The sequence below is a fragment of the Mustela erminea genome, chromosome 5 (assembly GCF_009829155.1).
Source record: "Mustela erminea isolate mMusErm1 chromosome 5, mMusErm1.Pri, whole genome shotgun sequence".
Taxonomy (NCBI): domain Eukaryota; kingdom Metazoa; phylum Chordata; class Mammalia; order Carnivora; family Mustelidae; genus Mustela; species Mustela erminea.
In genome coordinates, this window is record NC_045618.1 from 44,627,713 (window position 1) to 44,648,589 (window position 20,877).

General features: G+C 38.1%; 1 protein-coding gene across 2 annotated transcripts in view; it reads left to right on the plus strand.

Annotated features, from left to right (window-relative positions):
* Positions 1-20,877, plus strand: part of APH1B (aph-1 homolog B, gamma-secretase subunit) — a 34,123-nt gene that overhangs the window by 9,393 nt on the left and 3,853 nt on the right. For both annotated transcript variants that reach the window (XM_032342786.1, XM_032342787.1), the window contains 2 exons: positions 653-775; positions 13,446-13,573. In XM_032342786.1, coding sequence (XP_032198677.1) covers positions 653-775; positions 13,446-13,573 — 251 coding nt within the window. The remainder of the gene's footprint in view (positions 1-652; positions 776-13,445; positions 13,574-20,877) is intronic.

Here is a 20,877-nt window from a genome sequence, read left to right on the forward strand (position 1 = left end):
TGTTCATTAAATAGTTGACCAGGTTTGAAAGTTGGGCTTTTAATATGCATATACTCTAGTTAAGTTTTTAATATGCTTTTAATACTCTAGTTAAGCTTTTAAGTATTGTTACTATTTTCTCCGTTGGGTTGTTACCCTAACTTTGGCTCTGATAGGAGGACTTTCTATATTAATATAGTTAATATCTCTGTAGGATTTTCTTTTAGAATTATGTTTTAAGATTGGTTCTAGATCCCTAAGTTGAGTCAACCTAGTTTGACCCAGAAATTACTTTCTACTATAGACAGTCATCCCTCAAGCTTGGTTCCAGTTTCAAGCCCTCATACTTAATTCTACGGACTGTAATCATAAACCAAAGCCAGAACTGCAGCATTGTGTCCTCTCTCACCTATTGTTTCTGTGCCTTTTTAGATCTTTTTCTTTTTTCATTTCTCTGCTATATTCCACTGTTCATTTCCCTTCACTTCCCTATTTACACCCTTTTCTGTTTATCATTTCGCCAAGCACAGTTTTCCCTGCGCCAGCCTTCCACTGTTTCTCCAGCAGCACATATACCGTTTGCCTGTCAAAATAGTGTTCTCTAGTCCTTGGAAACTTGATTTGAAGAGAAATCTTGGCGTGAAAAGGGTCTAACGTGTTTCTTCCTCTTTAGTTTCTGGCTTAGGCTTTGGAATCATGAGTGGAGTATTTGCCTTTGTAAATACCCTTTCTGACTCCTTGGGACCAGGCACAGTGGGCATTCATGGAGACTCTCCCCAGTTCTTCCTAAATTCAGGTATGTGCCAATTAGATGTGAATATTCAATCTTCTGGTCTAAATAATCATCCTTATTTGAGTTCCTTGCCTTAGGAATTCACAATTTAAATTTATATGATAACTTGTGAAGGGAAGATACTATTAAATAGCAGAAGTAAAGGATGTAGGAAAATAAAAATTTTGGCTAGAGTATTTTAGAATTTTAGGGTAGAATTTAGCATATATAAAATTTATTTTTATTTTGCTATACTAATAATGTTGGATGTGTAGTTGATGTATTATAAGTGAATTTTTATAGGTTTTATACCTTTTTGTTTTCATTGGTTTGCCTTTATCTTCAGTAAAAGCCTTAGTCTTTAATTTGTCATCTTGGCCCACTTTTGGGATAGGCAGTATAACTGAATTTTGAAATTGAGAAGGGGAAAAATGTTTCTTATTTAATGTAAAGTAATGTTATGCATCTAAAATGTACATTTAAACATATCTGTGTCATTTAACAACTGATCTTCCCTTTTTCTTAAAAACTAGAACATTAAGAGAGAACTTAGAGTCCCTTGTTTCTCATAGTTTTTCCCCCACAGGTAACTATTGCCCTGATTTTGTGTTATCAATTCCTTAGGTTAACCAGGTTTGAAAGCTAGGATTTTAACATATATACATGTTTTGTTTTGAAGGTAAAACATGAAACTTTTACCTTCATATATATATCTGAAAAAATTAATAGTTTTCCTTCTTTTGAACATTTAAGAATAAATCATGCTGTATTCTTTGAAAAAATAAGTTGAGAGGAAAAATGATAATACATGAAATGACCTTTTATCCAAAAATGTAGGAAAGGATCAACTCGTTTCAAACTGCTTTTCATCCACCAAGCAAAAATTATCATCATGAGGCAGTGATCATGCATTTGACAGTTGTAATGTACATAATTGACATAAAATTTCTCTTAAATTTCTGAGAGGATTCTTTTAAAAATAGTTTTAAGAAAATTCTTCTGTGTTTTTTGTTATCTCCACAATTTATATTATTAAATTAAGTGACCCCCCACGCACATATCCTATTAATTATTATTTATTTAACATCTATACTAAAGGAATTTCTGTCCTCAAGGAGCTTACCCTCTAATAGAGAAAATAAGACTAAACACAAGTGAGTAACTATTTTAGTATAGTTTAAGATAATAATAGAATCAGGTAAAGAAATTGTGCCCAGATTTTAAAAACTGCTGCATTAGTTTATAGTCATCCTGCTGCTATGGTGATCCCTAACCCCGTTGGACTTGTGTTCCTCATTTTAGTCTAGGCCTTGGTATCTCCTGTCTGCATTACTTCCGTCAACCCCCAACCGGTTAGTCTTTCCTCAACATACTTTCATGTGAATCTGGCATGTACACAGCCACCAAAATGATCTTCCTTGTACAAAAATGTATAATGACTTTCCAAGGACTATTCTTTGTAAGGACTGAGTCACAGCCCATTACATCTGGCTACAAGTTCATGGATTGGACTTATTTAGTGGTGCTTCCAATAAAGCAAATTTTCTTCATTTTAAGAATTCCATAATTAGAACATTTCTGACAGTTTTTTGATGAATTATAATAATGAGTGTTAGGTTTTTAGAACAAATGTAATGTTAATAGCTAACATCTGTTAGAGTCCAATATAAATAAATAGAACATAATCAGGAGGGGTATTACTGCTACAGTTTTCTATAATTTCTGAAATTGGTCTATTATACTGCTACATGTACAATTTTCTTTTGGCTCCAGTAGCATTCTCCTAATGGAATTTATTTTTCTGCTAGCTTCTTTCACTAGATGGTGCTAATCCCCTTCATAAGACTAGCTTAAAGTGATTCTTTTGGAGGAAAGTAAAAGAAAGATGTGCTAGCAGTTTGGGGGTTGTATTTACAATTTCTATAAATTCAAGGTAAAAGGCAATATTCAGAAGAAAATAAAATGTTTTAATGTCTTTAGCTTTTAGGATAGCCGGCTGATCATGCTATGAATATATACTTATAGAGTGAAAGAACATTTGTTTTATTATATGCAAGAGTTTATATAGCATTATTCTTTGGAGCATGAACTTTGAATTATACATTTAAGAAGTTACTTTTCATTGCATTTTAAAATAATAATCCCAAATTTGTATATATTTGTGTTTATTATATATATTATAGCTAATGTTGTTACAACTTATTTAGGCATGAGCTCATTTGTAACTTGTCAGTTAAATCTGCAAGTTTATATGTTTATCATATTTCATTACAAATGCCTAACTAGTTATCAGAATAAATAAGGTCTATGGGGTTACTTATAGTATATTTATGTTAGTATCAGAGAGACACTGTATGATACTTGTGTGTACATAGATTTTCATGTTACAAGTAGGTATAGTTTATCAATAATATGTATGTATAAGTTAATTATTTTTTATTTGTAGTTGTGTAGCAGGGTAATATTAACTTTTCTTGGAATCATTACCATTTCTTCGTAATGCTATATAAAGGCAAAAGTATGGAAATTGGAGTCCTAAGTTCAAGTCTTATTCTGGTTCATTAATTTAGTATTTTGGTCAAGTTCGTTTGATTGTTTAATCACTCATTCAACACATTAATATTAAGTATTTGTGTTAAACAGAAGTTATACCAAGCTATGACAGTACAGTTTAGTTAATGCCTGTACTTTCCACTCACAGTGGGGAATAAAGTGTGGGTTAAAGACAAACAGCTAATTATAATTAAGTGTGCTAAATGCTGTGAGGAGGAAGAGCTGTGAGCACACAGAAGTCAAGCTCTAACTCACACTCAGGTGGTAATGTGCTTCTGTTCTGTAGTGCTTCCTGCGCTTGTAATTAATTGGTTAACTGTGTAGTTACTTAAGTTTTTCCAGCCAGATGCTAAGCCTTTTAAGTGCAAGGACTGTGTGTGTTTTGTTCACCCCAGCACCTTTTAGAGTCCTTTACTGCTAGATGGACTCAAATATTGATTCATAAAATGATAGCTAGGCACAGCTTATGGAGGAAGTGCTATTTGACTAGAAACTGAAAGGATGAATAATAGCTAGGCCAGCAAAAGAAGGAGGTTGTCAGGGAGGAATGTTCCTGGTGGAGGGAAGAGGTGTCTTTCCTACTGGCCTAGAGTTAAGAAAGACATTGTTCACTGCACTTCTGTCTAACCCTCAATTTCCTCATCTTTCAGGAAGAACAAAAATAATACCTAGCTCAGAATTGTAATGAATTAACTGAAATTAATTTAGAGAGTTTATATTTAAGTGATTTAATAAACTTTAAAATGGCCTAAAGATAAAGAATGTGGTTCTTATCAGGGTAGAGAATTTGGTTCTTGAAATTAAAAAACAGAATTTAGAGGATAATTTCTGGAATATCCCTGTGTCATAAGCAGTGGAATCTGGGTTTATCACTCTGAATTGCCTCTCATGCTTTTTTTTTTTTTTTTAAGATTTTTTATTTATTTGTCAGAGAGAGAGAGTACAGGTAGGGGGGGCAGCAGAGGCAGAGGGAGATACAGGCTCCTCACTGAGTAAGGAGCCTCAATCCCAGGCCCCTGGGATCCTGACCTGAGCCAAAGGCAAATACCTTACCAACTGAGCCACCCAGGCATCCCCTCCTTGTCTTATGCTTTAGAAGAAAAATGTCTTTAATGTCTTTCCCTACTCAGTAGGGAAGGGAAGCTAGTATTTTATTTTTAAAACTTTCCCAAATCAGGGCACTGGGATGGCTCAGTCAGTTGACTGTCTGACTCTTGATTTCAGCGCAGGTCATGATCTCAGGGTCAGCAGATCAAGCCCCACGTTGTTGGGCTTCGTGCTCAGCAGGGAGTCTGCTTGAGATTCTCTCCCGCTCCTTCTGCCCCTCACCTTGCTCATGTCTGTGATGTGCTTGAACACGGGTGTACATCTCTTTCTCTCAAATATTTAAGAAAAACCAAAACTTTCCCAAATCATTTCATTTATATTTTCTTGGCAGTGCTCCTCTCTAGGTAAGGTTTTAAATTCTTTAGCCATTCACTAGGAGAAATCAATACAGGTCAGACCCCATGTGGAGTATCATATTCAGTTCTGAGCATTGTGATTTAACAGGAGTACTGAAGGACTAAAATTGGTACAGAAGAACAGTGTGAGTATGGTGAAACACCTAGAAGCAGTATCTTATGGTGACTGATCAAAGTAAGAGGAATGTTGAACTTGAGGGAAAATAAAAGTAAGAGGAATATAGGAGATTCCATTTTTCCCAATTTGTCATTCCCTTTTGTAGAATTATACATCCACACCCTTGTATGGCCTCATGGTGGCCAGGATGTACTTCCCTGCCCCTGAGATTGAACTCAGTTATGTGGCTTGAACTCAGTTAATTAGGGAACATAAGGAAATCAGAAGCTCAATTACTACTTGGATGGTTGTGCCTGCGTTTTTGGACTTATGAGAACGTGTCCTACATCGTTAATGCCCACTTGACCTTGACCCCAGAGTGAACATATATAGAGCAGACCTGTGTGCAGCAGCAATGAGGAGTAAAACCCAGCTGTACCAGCAGTCTACAGCAGTGCAACCCGGTTGAGCCCAGCCATATTCAGCCAAAGCGCAGTCAACCCTCTGACCAATGAGCATGAGAATAAATTCTTGGTGTTGTAACCCAGTGAGTTACTTTTTTCATTCATTCATTTTTTTGCTGCAATATTTTAAGTATAATCTTTGTAGTATGTCAAGTTGGTTACATGTTTAGACTTTTAAATGAAGGCTCTTTGTAAGTTTCTTTGATAACTACATCAACAGTTCTAAAGTAGTAGGAAAAAATATAACATCTGTTAATGACACAAAGAAAATTTTTAACAATAGAGCTTAATCTGCAATTCTTACTCTTTTTGGAATGTATTAAAATCTTAATTTCTTATAATAAATTATAACTAACTGCCACTGCTTATGACACAGGGATATTCCATATGCTGTACTATGTCATCAGTGTTGTCATAAAATATATTTTTTCATTATGTGTTTTCATTCTATCTGTAACTGAGAATGGAAAATTATGCTTTTGGTTTGTCCTTTCTCTAAATCTTGGCTTGTTAGAGACCAGCAGCCTGGGATATGTTCCCATGTGTGCAGAGCGCAGGTAGCCGCCTTCATGCAGTGTGCAAACAGGCAGCTCAGTGGATGGCTTCACAGGGTTTGGCTAAAGGAATGACGCAGGCTGTGGCTCCTTGAGATATGTTCCTGTCCACTCTCCGAAACACTGCTGTCTCTCTCATCACACGGCTGAGTGGCCAGCCCCTGTGCAGCTCAGGCAGTCTGATGGCTTCTGCTTCTCATTTCTTCTTCATGTGTGAGTCTGTCATTTTCTTCATCTACTGCTACCTTTAATTTTTTTGTTTTTGGGGTTTAGTTTTTTTTTTTTTCTTCTTCTTAGAGAAACTCCCAGGTATATTTTTCTTAGTAGTGAGGGGCAGGATACTGTGTATGGATGATTTGCACTAGAAAGAAGTAACATTTTTGGAATATCATCTAGCATAGTTTCTTCTTTCATTCAGTCCCATAGGAATATATATTTTATCCATTATATCTAATATTTACAGTTTGAAAGGGAGAGAAAAACTACCTTGTTTTCAACTTTATTGATTAGTCTGGCCTTCCTCAACCACCCCAGCTTGATGCTATGAAGCTCCGTGGCTCTTTTGGGAGCATTTGCATCTGTTCAGTGCCTACTTCTCATCAGCAAGGATGCTCTTCACTGCTGATACCACTTGTACCAGTTGACTCCTCTACCTCCCCTCATTTCTTCCAAAGAGAACTAGAATGTTCACATCAGGGCTGCTGCATTGCACAATTCCTGGGGAAATCATTCACATTGTAATGTGTTTCATTAAGGTACTCTGAGGTTTTCCATTGCTATTCCTGGAGGATGTTTTAGCCAAGTTCCTGAGACCAGACTTTTTGTATTGTATACATAAATGTTCAGAAATCTTTATGGTTCTTTTTTAAGGAATCAATCCAACCTTAAAGTTTATTTTAAAGAATAGATTTATTTGGTTTTATCAGCTTTTCCATTATGCTAAAGTTCTTCACCACAAATTAAGTTGAATATTTTGATTCACAAAGAATTACTTAGATATTAACTTTGAATAGTGAATATTTCAATCTTGAGATTAAAGTCCTGGTTTCAGATGGTAGACTGTTTTTCCATATCTAGGGGAATTTTTTTCTCCTTATATTCAGTGAAATAATGATTTGAAAGACTGTTGACTTCTCTTCAGAAATTCTGGCAGACAGAAGACGGTGGAACAACATCTTTAAATGATGTACCTCTGAAATCTTCCTCCTTTCAGTTGATGCCCTTCCTGTTGCATAGGCCAAAAACTTTGAAGCGGTTCCTGATTCTCCCCTTTTTCTTATAACTCACATCCAATCCAAGTGCAGATCTTATCTCCAATTTTCATTTAATCTCCATCCAGGTTCTTTTGTGCTTGGTTTTGTTTTATATTGGCATCATGGTTTGAGGTCTTGTTTGGAGCAAACACTTAAAGGAAAGATAAATCTGATGGAAATGAAACTATTCTAGGCCAGAAACAAACATGGAAACATCCTAGTTAATTTCATAAAGCCAACACAGCATTAATACAAAGCAGTAGGATCCTGAGAGCCCACACTCCCTGCACATTGCTAGAAGATGGGTTCCCCATTAGAGATTTATACCCTAGGTATAAATCCAATGCTCCCAATGGCAGCAATAGCCAATAACTTTTTTTTCTTTTTAAAGATTTGATTTTTTAAGTAAACTCTACACCCAATGTGGGGCTCAAACTCACAACCCCAAGATCAAGAGTCAGATGCTCCACTGAGTGAGCCAGACAGGTACCCCATGCTATAGTGAATGTAACTGTTGGCATGGTTTGTTACACACCATTTTGGTGATAATAGCTGAGTAATACAGAGAGTTTCATTTTTCAATTTTTTTATTAACATATAATGTATTATTAGCCCCAGGGGTACAGATCTGTGAATCGCCAGGTTTACACACTTCACAGCACTGACCATAGCACATACCCTCCCCAATGTCCATAACCCCACCACCCTTTCCCTCCCCACCTCCCCCCAGCAACCCTCAGTTTGTTTTGTGAGATTAAGAGTCTCTTATGGTTTGTCTCCCTCCTAGTCCCATCTTGTTTCATTTATTCTTTTCCTACTCCAAACCCCCCACGTTGCATCTCCCCTTCCTCATATCAGGGAGATCATATGATAGTTGTCTTTCTCTGATTGACTTATTTCACTCAGCATAATACCCTCTAGTTCTATCCACATCATTGCAAATGGCAAGATTTCATTTCTTTTGATGGCTGCATAGTATACTACATCTTCTTCATCCATTCATCTATTGATGGACATCTAGGTTCTTTCCATAGTTTGGCTATTGTGGACATTGCTGCTATAAACATTCGGGTGCACGTGCTCCTTCGGATCACTACATTTCTATTTTTAGGGTAAATACCCAATAGTGCAATTGCTGTGTCGTAGGGTAGCTCTCAATTTTTTTTTTTTAAATGTGCCACATGTGGGAAAAAAAGAGTTGACTTGTGTTTCTTCAAAAAGCCTTCCTAGGATCAACAAGCAGCAGTTGGAGCAGGGCTTGTCTTTGGCATTATTGACATTTGGGGTCAGGTAATTCGTTTTTGGCAGGAGATGGAGGGGTGTTTTGTGTAGTGTAGGGTATTTGACAGCATCACTGGCCTCTATCTTTTAGATGCCAGAAGTACCCCACCGCCAGCTGTGGCAACCAAAAATGTCTAAAAATATTGACAAATGCTCTCTGGGGGCAAAATTGCCTCACTTATGAATCATTGAGTTAGAAGGCAGATTTGGGTTCAGTTTGAGAAGGAACTTTCCCACAGCGACTGTTGTAATCAAGTAAACTTCTAACTGGATTTGAAGTGGATCCTGTGGGATTTATTTTTTCATTGCTTACGGATTAGATCAGAAACCATCTAATAGGCCTCCCAGTGCTGACTCTCCACACTGATGAACTAATCTGAAGAGAGAATTTCATCATTCCTTAACATATGCTAGGGAGACTTAAAATCATATTTTTGGCCATCTGTTCAGCTCATGAACATACTTTAGAAGCACTTTCATAAATATGAGATGATAAATGCTATTTACACACCAATAATTATTCAGATTGCTTTCAGAATACCTCCTTTATGATCTGACTGGTGTTAGAAGACAGTATTACACCTTTCTTATTGCTATGTAGTATGAGATGGTTTTCAAGGTATCTTTTTTAAATCTTGGAGAATGTTATTTGATCAGTAATATATATACTTCTATATTATAATAACAAGGTCACAAAATTTTCATGCTTTTTAAAGCAAAAATTTTAAGTTAAATCCCTATTATGGGAAGGGCATTGTCAAAAATATTTAGTTCTGTAGCTAGGCCGTTGGAGATCCTTTAAGAATCCAGAGTTTCTATAACCAAGAGGTATGGAGGAGAGTCCTTCACTGCACAGAACCTTGACACCCCAGACTCTTCTCAGAAAAAGAAGCCAGAAGCTCATTAGTAATCATATCCTGTCTCTAGGCAGTTGAGGCTAACCATTGGCTTTGCAAAGTCTTCCTCTACCTGTTGCTGCTACCACCTAGCAGCCGCCCTTGGCTCTCTCTGGCATAGTTAGAGATTCTATTAAGTTGTCAGAGGAAGACAGGTGATAGTTTCTGTACTGGTAGGATCTGGTGTTAGAATCAGTAGCTGTCTTAGGCCGTTATCTTTGCAAGGACAGAAAAGTAAATATTAGGAATAAGGAAGAGAGAGACGAGCATGAAAATGACGATGTTTGTCGGTCTCTGTGTTAAAACATTTGGAGTATATTCAAGGAGAAAGAACCAAATCGTAAATGTAGGCTCTTTTTTTTTTTTTTTTTAAATTTTAAAGACTTATTTATTGTTTTGAGAGAGAGAGAGAGCAGGAGTGAGAGGAGCAGAAGGGGAAGGAGATAGAATTCTAACTGCAGACTCCATGCTGAGTGCAGAGGCCAATATAGGGCTGTATCCCAGGACTCTGATTCCAGGAATCTGAATTCGAAATCAAGAGTCAGATACTCAACTGACTGAGCCACACAGGTGCTCCCAACTATAGCTTCTTAAAGATAACTCTGAAACATTTTGCTTAGAAATAGGTTAAAATAAAACATTCTTTACCAAGAGGATTTGACTTAAAAGATTGTTAGAAGTTCATTATCAAATTGACAGCTACAATTTCACAAACAGATGTACAATACTTGTTAGACTCGTTCAGATTTCTTTTTTTTTCTGTTCAGACTTCTTTCTTAACTCCCTTCCACCCTCCTTCCTTCTCTTCCCTTCCTCCCTCCCTTCTTCCCCTCCTTTCTTTCTTGTCTTTCTTTCTCCCTTTCTCTCTTTCATTCTTTCTTCTCTTTTAGAGAGAATGCATGGGGTGAGGGAGAGAGAATCTTAAGCAGGCCCCACATGCCCAGAGCCTCTCACAGAGCTCGATCGCCCAACCCTGAGATCATGACCTGAGCTGAAATCAAGTCAAACGTTTAACTGACTGAGCCACCTAGGCAACCCAGATTTGTTCAGATTTCTGATTAATGTTCCAAAACATTAGAAATTAGGGAAGCTCCTTTTATTATTCTGGAATATAAATGAATTGTGATTTTTTATAATGAATTTGGAGGGTTTTTTTCCTACTTTTACAAATATTAGAACAAAGCAAATTTTATAGAGTTAGATTTACTGAAGGACTTTTAGAATTTTATAGTTAGGAACATGAAATGAGAAAGTTTTAGTAATTAAAAGATAGTTTCCTAGAAATACTATTAGCAAATCTTCATTTCTAATTGGAATTAATTCCATTTACCGGAGAAAAGTAACAAAATTGTATGTACCTCTAGCTCCTGTGTGTGGCGGAATAGATCTTCAGGCCTCTGTTTCTGTTGGACCTCTGACCAGTTGCAGAGGGAATACAGAATGAATCCTAATATTCTAAATGGCATGTTGTAGTAGTAAAGTCTTAGGACGATATGGCAGCCAGCCAGAAATTAATGCCAGCAGAATAAATAAGCAGTCAAGTAAGGACTTACAGTGTTTCAACAAATGTCTGGGAGATCCCCTTTGGATACTGTGTTAATAAAACAGTAAACTGAAAGGATGAGGCAGAGTTCCATGAGATTGTGTTTTGTGCACGGTGATAGCCCCAGTGCCCCAAAGAGTGTTTATCATAGTGGATACCAAATAAGTACTTGTTGTATGCAATGAGGAAAGAGAGGAGGAAGAAAATAAACATAAAAGTAACACAAGGTCGGGGAAAGAAATAATCTGTAAGAGTGAAGAAGAGTACATTTTCAAACAATGCACACTACCCACACTACTACTGCTACTCTGCCTCATTTTCCCGCCTGACGGTACAGCTCACTAAAGGCCCTGCCATACTCATCTTTGAATCCAGAGACTGTGGCACATAGTAGTAGTATTTATTGAAAAGCCGAGGTTTACAAAACACTGTTCTTCCCTGCAACTGCCCTTTGAGGTATTATTGTCCCTGTTTTAGAAATAAAGGAAACAGAAGGTGAAAGAGGTTACATAGTTTGCCCAAAGCCACACTGTGGAGCCTGCATTCCATCTCGAGATTGTGTAACTCCCGAGCCCTAGTACAAAATCTTCAGGCCAGACTATCCAGGTGCTCAGCAAATGTGTGCCGAGGGTTCTTAAAAAAGTGAAGAGTGGGTGTCAGAAAGAACTCACTAAGGAGGTGGCATTAAGCTAGATCTTAAAGTAAGATTTGGATGTTGTGAGATGGCAGGGGGATGATGAGTATTCAGGCAGAAGGACAGTCAGTTAAAAAAATAAGTAAAAGCACAGAGACAGAGAGTATAAGATTTCTGGCTTTCTGCCATGTGGGCTGTATTTGAAGATTAGTTAAGAATAATAATTTGGGGGGGCGCCTGGGTGGCTTAGTGGGTTAAGCCGCTGCCTTCGGCTCAGGTCATGATCTCAGGGTCCTGGGATCGAGTCCCGCATTGGGCTCTCTGCTCAGCAGGGAGCCTGCTTCCCTCTCTCTCTCTCTCTGCCTGCCTCTCCATCTACTTGTGATCTCTCTCTGTCAAATAAATAAATAAAATCTTTTAAAAAAAAAGAATAATAATTTGGTTCTAGGTTATAGAGGGCCTTGGATGATAATCTGAGACATTTGGACTTTACTTTGGATACAGTATCAAGTCATCCAAATGTTTTTTAGCAGGAACGTGCCTTAGGTCATTTGAATTTTAGTCTACCCTCATCCCAAAGTTATATATTTTTAAAATCCCTCCTCTACTTAAAGTATTTACCACCACTGACTGAAATGATGGCACTCTGTCACTAGATAGGACACATCACTTTCCTCCAATCAGAGTAGTTATGTCCTTTTAATATTGTTTTTGGATGTTTTTGACTTTGTATAAATAATGGGCATCTTCCCTCAATATGGTTCCCCCCCCCTCAGCATTACATTCTTGAGATCATTTGTATTATAGATCATATACCATTGTGTGAATACACCACAAGTCATCCATTCTTGGTAATGATGAAAATTTTTTGTTATTACAAACAATGCTGATATAAATATTCTGGTATATATCTAATTGTGCAAATGTGTTAGTTTTTCCAGAGCAATAGTTCTCAAATTTGACTACTTTGGAATCACTCTCAGGGCTGTTTAAACACTAGTTGTTAAGCTCATTGTTTGATTCAGGAGGTCTGGGGTGGATCCCAAGAATTTGCATTCCTAACAAGTTCTCAGGTACTAGTGATCTTTTGATCTAAGAACCAGTTTCTTCAGAGTATAGATATAGCTGTGGAATTGCTGGAATGAAATAGAGAATACATATTCTCAACTTTACTGGGTAATGCCAGATTGTTTTCCTATCTGCAGTGTGAAAGAGAATTGTCAGACTTGAATTTTTGCCAGATTGGTGGGTGTTAATTGTATCTTAATATGTGACTGAAAACGAAAATTGATATGCCCTTTTTTCCATATTAAAGCTTTCAGAATATGCGGAAATTGCCCATTTTAAATAATGTTTCCAAGGTAGAAAAGAAATGCGCACGCACGCGCGCGCACACACACACACACTCTCTCTCTCTCTCTCTTCCACAGAAAAACCTGGTTGTGCTGATCAGATTCAGTTTGAGTTGCCTAAGAAGAATCTAAGATAATTATTGCAATTTTTAATATTTTTATACTTCCATTAGCATTTTTTTTTTAAAGGAAAGAACACAGGAGAAATTTCAGTTTGGTGAGAAGATTTGTTTAAATTGAAGATAATCCATTTAATTCAGGAAAGTGCAGAAGGCTAATTTGGAAAGATTTGACTAGATACTATGCTAGTTTTATTCCCTTCCTTAGCGAAACTTCTTGGAAGTCAGTCCAAGCTGCCTTTGGTTTAATAGGTTCACATTCTCTATGACAAGCTGCTGCAGAGCTGACCCTGTGTTCAGAAGTTTTGCTTTCCAAGTTACTATTTGAGCAAATATGTGTCAGTATCCTGGTTCTGGCAGGTGGTGTTTGAACTCTCACAGTGGTGTGGTGTACCCCAAGAGCTTGTGTATCATGAGCAGGTGGTCAATGGGCTTTGGTATCTGTTGTCTGTATGACTGGACATTAATGGATGACTATCTTTCAGCTTTCATGACGCTGGTTATCATATTGCTGCACGTGTTCTGGGGTATCATATTTTTTGATGGCTGTGAGAAGAAAAAGTGGTCTTCCCTTCTTGTAGTTCTGCTGACACATCTGCTGGTGTCTGCCCTGGTGAGTATTGCCACTGTCCTCACATTGTTTTTTGGAACTCAAGTCCCCATATCTAAAATGGTAGGTTCTACACTAAATGAAACACAAACTCAGTGTCAAATGAAGAAATTCCAAAAAGTTGATGACTGAGTGAATGAGTGAAAGGTAGATAAATAAATCATCTCTCTTCCTACAGAAAGAAACCAATTAATTTGTTGGTTGATTTCATTAAAGATTTCTTTCTTTGTACTTTACTTTTATGGGTATAGTCAAACCTGAAGTAGTCTTGTATTATGCTTATGTTAGGTAACACATCTTAAACAATTTCCATGATATTATAAACCCTTTTAATATGTAAATTTTAATAGCCTTATATTATTATATAAAAATTATATTACAGTTTGCTTAATTGATTGATCATATATTTTTCTACCTTTGCTTCTTATAATGCTATCTTGAATATCTTTGTACATGGAAGTTTTTCAATATGATATTTAGCTTCCAAGGAATGAAAATATTAAATGGTATGAGTATTTTTGAAGTCCTTGATGTCCATTGCTAAAATACTCTCCACAAAGTTTGTACCATTTTTGCTCATTCTGATCAATAACAGGAGTGCCCAGTTACCCCCTCCACAGTGAAATTATGCCAGTTTTCTAAATAAAATTTAAAAAGAAAACTTGACTTGATATGCTTTTTAAGAAATATTTAATGCTTTGGGTCTGACTTTTATTGTAATTTGTCATATATTTATATCAGAATTATCCCCAGACCTTGTCCAGACCCTTATGATTTCTCACTTCAAAGTATTGAAGAGGTTCTTTCCGGTGGTGTCCTGCCTCATGTTTCTCTCTTCTCCATCCATTTAGAATTCATATCAGGTTTTCTCATACTGGGCTCCTTGACCTCTGATCCATCTAAAGTGCCATCTTACAGGGGTGCCTGGCTGGCTCAGTCAGCAGAGCATGTGACCCTTGATCTCAGGATCATGAGTTGGAGTCTCACGCTGGGCACAGAGATTACTTAAAAGATTAGATAGATAAATAGATAGATAGATAGATAGATAGAAAGAAAGGAAGAAATGCAATCTCACTGCTTCCCCTACCTAAAACTTTTCAGTGGTACAGGATGTTAAAGTTACCTTTGATATGATGGCAACTATGAGAAGCCAAGTCTTCATTGGAAAAAAGACTAGAAAGAGACTGCATTAAAATATTAATAATGTTTCTCCCCAAGTGGATTCTTTTTTCTTTACAGTTTTTGGCATGTTCCAAATTTTCTATGATGTATACTTTTTTTTTTTTTAAAGATTTTATTTATTTATTTGACAGAGAACACAAGTAGGCAGAGAGGCAGGCAGAGAGAGAGGAGGAAGCAGGCTCCCTGCTGAGCAGAGAGCCCGATGCGGGACTCGATCCCAGGACCCTGAGATCATGACCTGAGCCGAAGACAGCGGCTTAACCCACTGAGCCACCCAGGCGCCCTATGATGTATACTTTTATAATCAGAAAGGAAATTACATGAAAAAGCAGATGTCCTTTTTATAGATCCAATTGGCTATTGATTCATTTAACAAATATTAACCGAGTGCTTTCTGTGTTCCAGGCACTGGTCAAGGTAAACAAAGCAGTTTAGTGAACAAAGCAAAGATCTGTTTTTACAGTTTAGTGGGGAGAGAGAGGCTTTAAGCAGTAGGCATAATAAATTTTATAGTGATAGGTGCTGTGGCCAGTAGCATAGGCCAAAAGGAATCCAGCATGTAGGGAGGCAGGAGATGTCAAATTTTTGAATTAGATGGTCAGAGTAGGCTTCATTGTGAAGGTGACATTTAAGAAAGAAGGGAAGAAGATGGTCATGTAGCTCTCTGGAGAAAGGACATCTTAGACTGCACAGCCAGTAGCAAAGTCCTAAAGATCAAAGAACTTGCTTGGCATATTTTTTGGAAGTGAGGGTGGCCAGAGCAGAGTGAGCCAGGGGAAAGTTAGTAGGAGATACTGTCACAGAGTTGAAGGTGAGAGAGAAGTAGAGGTTGGAAGTGAGAACCACATCTAGGTAATGTAGGACTTTGACATTTACTCTCAGTGAAATGGAAGTCAGCGTAGGGTGTTTAAGGAGAGGGACATGATTTTAAAGGATCACTTTGCTGTGTTAAGAGTAAACTGTAGCAGGGGAAAAGATTACAGTCATCAAGAGGAGGAGGGTGATAATTTGGGTGAAATAGCAATGGATATAATGAGAAATGATCAGATTGAGGACATATGTTTGAAAGTAGAGCCAACAGTATTTCCTGACAGACTGGATAAGGCAAGGCACAGGAGAGAAAGAAGAGGAGCGAGCCAATGGTGCCTCCAGGGTTTTGGCCTGGGCAGTAAGAAGGATGGAGTTACCATCAGTTGAGATGAGGAAGCTTGTGAGGGGAGTTTATCTGGGCACATTATAAATGTAATAGAGATGCCTATTGGACATCCAAATGGAAATGTTTGTTAGGCAGTTGGATGAAAATGTCTGGAGTTTGGGAGGAAAACCCAGGGCCGAAAAAGTGATTACAAGGAGTAGATTCAAGCAGACAAGAAAAGAGGCCCAAGGACTGAGCCCTGGGACACTCCCATCTTGAGACTGGGGAAGGAGGAACCAGCAAAGGAGACTGAGAAAGAGCCACTAGTGAGGCTGGAGGAAAACCAGGAGCCAGGTATCCTGGGAGCCAAATGTATTGAGGTAAAAATGATCAGCTGCAGCAGATGCCTGTGGAATAAAACCCAGACTTCTTTGTTTGACCCAAGCCTCTTTTCATCCACACTGGTGCAAAACTTACCTTTTGCTGCTGCCCACAGATCACATCATGTACTCCATCGAAACTGATCTGTTGTGGCTACCCAACAGCATGCCTTGTGCATGCTGTTTTATCTGCAGTGACTTATCTCCCCTTAACCTAAGTCAGTTTGGAAAAGTGCTAGTTCAGTGTGAAGCCTCCCTGGCAAAGGTGCATATTCCAGACTCAGCACAGTCACTAGACCTTAATACATAGCTGTGTTATAACACTTATCCTCAGAGAGTGTTCTTATCTTTAATATAGTTCTTATGTCTCTCCAACTAGAGTTCCATCATCAAGGATGGGACCTTTCTTATCAATCTTTGTTTCTTCAATCCAATAAATGTTGAATATTGAATAGTTGATACTCTCTCTAATGATTAAAAGAACCCAGGAAAATAAGCTAAAATAAGAAGAACCTAGGAAATTTGAAAGATGATATATCAAAATGTTAACAGTGGTTTCAGAGAATGTCTAAGTAATTGTTTTATTTAAATACACCTACAGAAAAGAATACAGATCAGAAGCATCCATCTTGATGAATGTAACCTATGTAACTTGAACCCAAATGAAAACAAAAACATTATCAGCACTCACGAACCTCCCGCCACGGTCCTAACTTCTAACGTGCAGCTTGTCTTGCTTTTGGTATTTTATATAAACAGAACCATTTAGTCTGTGCTCTTGTGTCTGACTCCTTTCATCAACATCGTGTTTGTAAGAGATTCATCTGTATGTATAGGTAGCTATTAATTGTTCATTTTTTTGTTTTTAAAGATTTATTTATTTATTTATTTATTTATTTGACAGGCAGAGATCACAAGGAGGCAGAGAGGCAGGCAGAGAGAGAAAGGGAAGCGGGCTCTCTGCTGAGCAGAGAACCCGATGCGGGACTTGATCCCAGGACCCTGAGATCATGACCTGAGCCGAAGGCAGCGGCCCAACCCACTGAGCCACCCAGGCGCCCATTAATTGTTCATTTTCTGCAGTATAGTATTCTACTTTGTAACTGTACCTTGCTTTATCCATTCTACAGCAGAAATGGTGTCTCCACCTTCTAACTGTTGTGAATAGTAATGCTTTGAGTATTCTACTATATGTCTCTTATGAATGTATGTACACATTTCTTTTGGATATATGTGATATATGCCTAGGAGTGAATTGCTGGTCATGCGGTGTATATATGTCAACTGTTCATACCACCCAGTTTTTCAGAGTAATTGTATCAGTTTACATCCGCACCATCAATTTGTGAGTGGCAGTTCCTCACCCTCATCACCGACAGTTAGTGTGTCACTCTCTCTATTGTTATACATCCTGCTGGGTGTATCGTAGTATCACATTGTGGTTTTCTTTTATTTATTTATTTTTTAAAAGATTTTATTTATTTGAGACAGAGAGAGAGAGCACACATGATGGATGGGCAGGGGCAGAGGGAGAAGCAGACTCCCTGCTGAGCAGGGAGCCCAATATCGGACTTGATTCCCAGTCTCTGGGATCATGATCTGAGCCAAAGGCAGTCGCTTAACCAACTGAGCCACCCACGCGCCTGCACATTGTGGTTTTACTTTGCATTTCCCTAATGATTAATGAGATTATGCATGTCTTCATATATTTATTGGCCATTTGGATAATTCTTTTGTGAAGTGCCTCTTTAAATCTTTTGCCTATAATCCTATTGGATTGTCTTTTTGATTTCTAGGAGTTCTTTCTGTATTCTCTAAAAAAGGTCTTTGTCAGATGTACCTATTATAAATAGCTTCTCCTATAGTGTGGTTTAACTTTATATCCTCTTTATGTTGTCTTTTTTATGAGCAAAAGTTCTTTATTTTGATGTAGTTTAATCAATTTTGCTGTATCATTTATAGTTTTTGTTTTCTGAATATTAACCTATCTGAATTTCAATTTTAAAATTTATTTTACTCATTTGTGTATTTTAATTTTCTACAACAATCACATATTGCTTCTGTAATTGTTTAAAGAAGAAAAAATTTTAAAGAAACTAAAGAGAAATACAAAAGAACTTAGCACCCTATAAAGTAAGTTAAAATTCAGTGGATTTCCAAAGAATCCAGAAAGTGCTCAATGCCTGCTTCAGTGTGCTCAATGTCCACAGTTGCCTCTTGAGAAAAGCACTTTTTCTGCATAAGGTGCCATCTCTGCAAAATCAGCCCATTTTCCTAGTCAGAGCTGATAGGCAGGGTCGGTATCTTAACCAGGAGCATGTGCAGGTAGGGTGAGGGTAAGAACAGTGATGAGCCATGGAAACACTCCCCTTGAAGGCTTTTATAGGCAGAGGTCTATGGTGACACGTTGACCCAGTTAGTTCCTCTCCTTTGTTAAGTGTAAGTTCTGGGCTAGTTGGGAACCCATCTCCCCACCTTACTCTGGCCCAGGAAAGGAAGTATTTCTCCTTCTCTCTAAGACCAGTCCCTCTACCTGGGCTCTACATCCAGTTATTTCCCACAAGGACCTCACTCTGATTTTGTCCTTGATCCCACATCACCAGTTTTCCTTCTCGTCATTATTATATAGATGTATCTTAAAACTCTCCACTATTGCCTTTCCCCCATCTAGCCATCATTCTCTTTTTTTCTGTTCCCCATCACAGCAAAATTTCTCAGAGTTACCTCCACTAATTTGTCTCCACTTTTTCACCTCTCATACTTCTAGTCCAGTCTTGGTTCTCCTCAACCACCCTTCTAAAATTGCACTTGTGAAGATCAAAGGAAATCTCCATTTCCTGAAAACACATTGGGGTTTTTGTTTTCATCTCAGCAACCTTTAAAAGAGTTGACTACTCTCTCTGTGAAACATGTTCCTCTTTTGACTTCTATAACACATGTCCTGCTTTTCCTCTTACCTCACTCTTTGCTCTTCTCAGACCCCTTTGCTCTTTTTCAGTAAGAGTCAAGAGAATAGAATGTTGTCGATACTTTTAATTTGCTTCTGCAATACTAAACAGCACAAAAAATTTATAAATGTTCTCATGGCTTTGTCCTGACTTCTCCTTTCCCCTCTCTCTGTAATAGCTCCCTGGGTAACTGCATTGAGAGTCATGGCTTTAAATACTGTCTGTCGTCTGTGCTTTTAGCACAAGTCTCTTTCTTTCCTAGCACAAGTCTCTCCTCACAGCCCCGTATTCGCATGCCTAATGCTTTCCTGACGTCTGTCCTTTGAAATCTCATAGGCATGTTACTCTTAGCTTAACCTCATTGGACTTGATTCTCACCCATCACTCTGAGTGTCATCTTTCCCCAAGTCTTTGTCATCCCATTAAGTAGCACTACCGTTTACCAAAAGCCACAAACATGGAAGCCACTTTGGCCTCTCTTTCCCTCACATTCCTTCCATCAGCAAGTCCTGTCCGTTCATATCACCCACTCTCCATCTCTACTACCACCGCCCCTGATCTAAGTCACCATCCTATACTCTCCTCAACCAGTGTAAAATCTTCTTCTTATTTATTATTAATATATAACATATTATTTGTTTCAGGGGTATAGGTCTGTGATTCATCAGTCTTACACAATACCCAACTCTCCCCACTGTCTGTCACTCAGCTGCTCTATCCCTCGGACCATCTTCCACTCCATCAGCCCTCAGTTAGTTTCCTGAGATTAAGAGTCTCTTACGGTTTGTCAGTGCACAGCCTTCTTAATGAGTCTCCCTGCTTTCACAATTGCCTCCTTTAATCCATTTTGTGCAGTTTTAAACATCTAAATCAAGTCACTCAGCTCCCCTACCTTGACCCTTTCTGTGACCCCACCCCACCACATTGCACTGGGGATGAAGTCCACACCCCTTACCAACATGCTGCATAACTGGTTCCTGCCTTCCTCTCTTGACCTCATCTCATGTGCTGCCCCTCCATCTCTACACATGACTAATATCACTCTTTTCAGGTTCTCAGCTGCACCAAGCTCTTTGCCCTCCTGTGGTTCCCACCTTCACTCTACACAAGGCTGGTTCTCTCCAACTATATGTCAGTATAAATGCCACTTACTCAGGACTACCCCTGAGCAACCTGAGTAGACGACCTTGTTCTTACTTATCTAGCACCATCATGATTATAATTATTCTGTCTAGCATTCATCATAATGTATAATTATTTGATTCATTTATTTGCTGCTGCATTCCTTACTTGTTTCTTTTACTAGCATATAAGCTCCATTAGGATCTTCAGTGTTACATAGCATAATACCTCTTGGCACTCCTTCAAAGTTTTTTAAGTGAGCTTTTGGAACCCTCTTCAGCTGTGCAGGTGAAAAAGAGATGCTGTTCCCTTGAATACTAAGGATTCATCCTGAAGTTACTTGGACTTGTCTTACTTTCTTGAAAATTAAGAGCTGGGTAACACAGAAATTGTTATAAACTGGGCCCAGGTTGTATAACATATATCTTCTATTGGGTCTTCCATTTAATTCTGACTTCTAGTTACCCTCTAGCCTTGACATTTGAATATAGTGAAGCACACATCTATGGGCTAGTGTCTGTTGACAAGGTTAGTTCTGTG